This window comes from Penaeus monodon, chromosome 28 (genome assembly GCF_015228065.2).
Source record: "Penaeus monodon isolate SGIC_2016 chromosome 28, NSTDA_Pmon_1, whole genome shotgun sequence".
In the NCBI taxonomy this organism is placed as follows: Eukaryota; Metazoa; Arthropoda; class Malacostraca; order Decapoda; family Penaeidae; genus Penaeus; species Penaeus monodon.
The window spans coordinates 4,870,754-4,871,063 of record NC_051413.1 but is presented as its reverse complement, the minus strand read 5'-3'; the positions used below and the strand labels follow the sequence as shown (position 1 = coordinate 4,871,063).

General features: G+C 41.3%; 1 protein-coding gene across 1 annotated transcript in view; it reads right to left on the bottom strand.

The window, feature by feature from the left end:
• Positions 1 to 310, bottom strand: part of LOC119591307 (transcription activator BRG1-like) — a gene marked incomplete at its 3' end in the record, with an annotated part of 18,291 nt that overhangs the window by 8,758 nt on the left and 9,223 nt on the right. The window contains 1 exon segment of the mRNA XM_037940034.1: positions 10 to 245. Coding sequence (XP_037795962.1) covers positions 10 to 245 — 236 coding nt within the window.

The following is a 310-nucleotide window of genomic DNA, read 5'->3' as shown; positions in this document are numbered from 1 at the left end:
AACACTTACCCCTGCACAATGCCACCAGCAAAACCAATATGATTGCAATATGCTTCCTCAATGTGCTGGAACATGAAGGGGTGGTTGCACAATTTACGCAGCTGCATGATAGTGTTCATGAGTGCCTTGGTGTTGCTCTTGTTACCCTTCTTATCCTCTGCGCACAATAAGACACCCTTTGACTGCATGTGTCTATACAGTACATGTTGTAGCCCAGACATCTCGCATTTGATAATGTATTCAACCTGAAATAAGAATGAGTATTTCCTCATTATTTCTCTTCACCTTTTTTTCCAAGTAAGAATTCCTG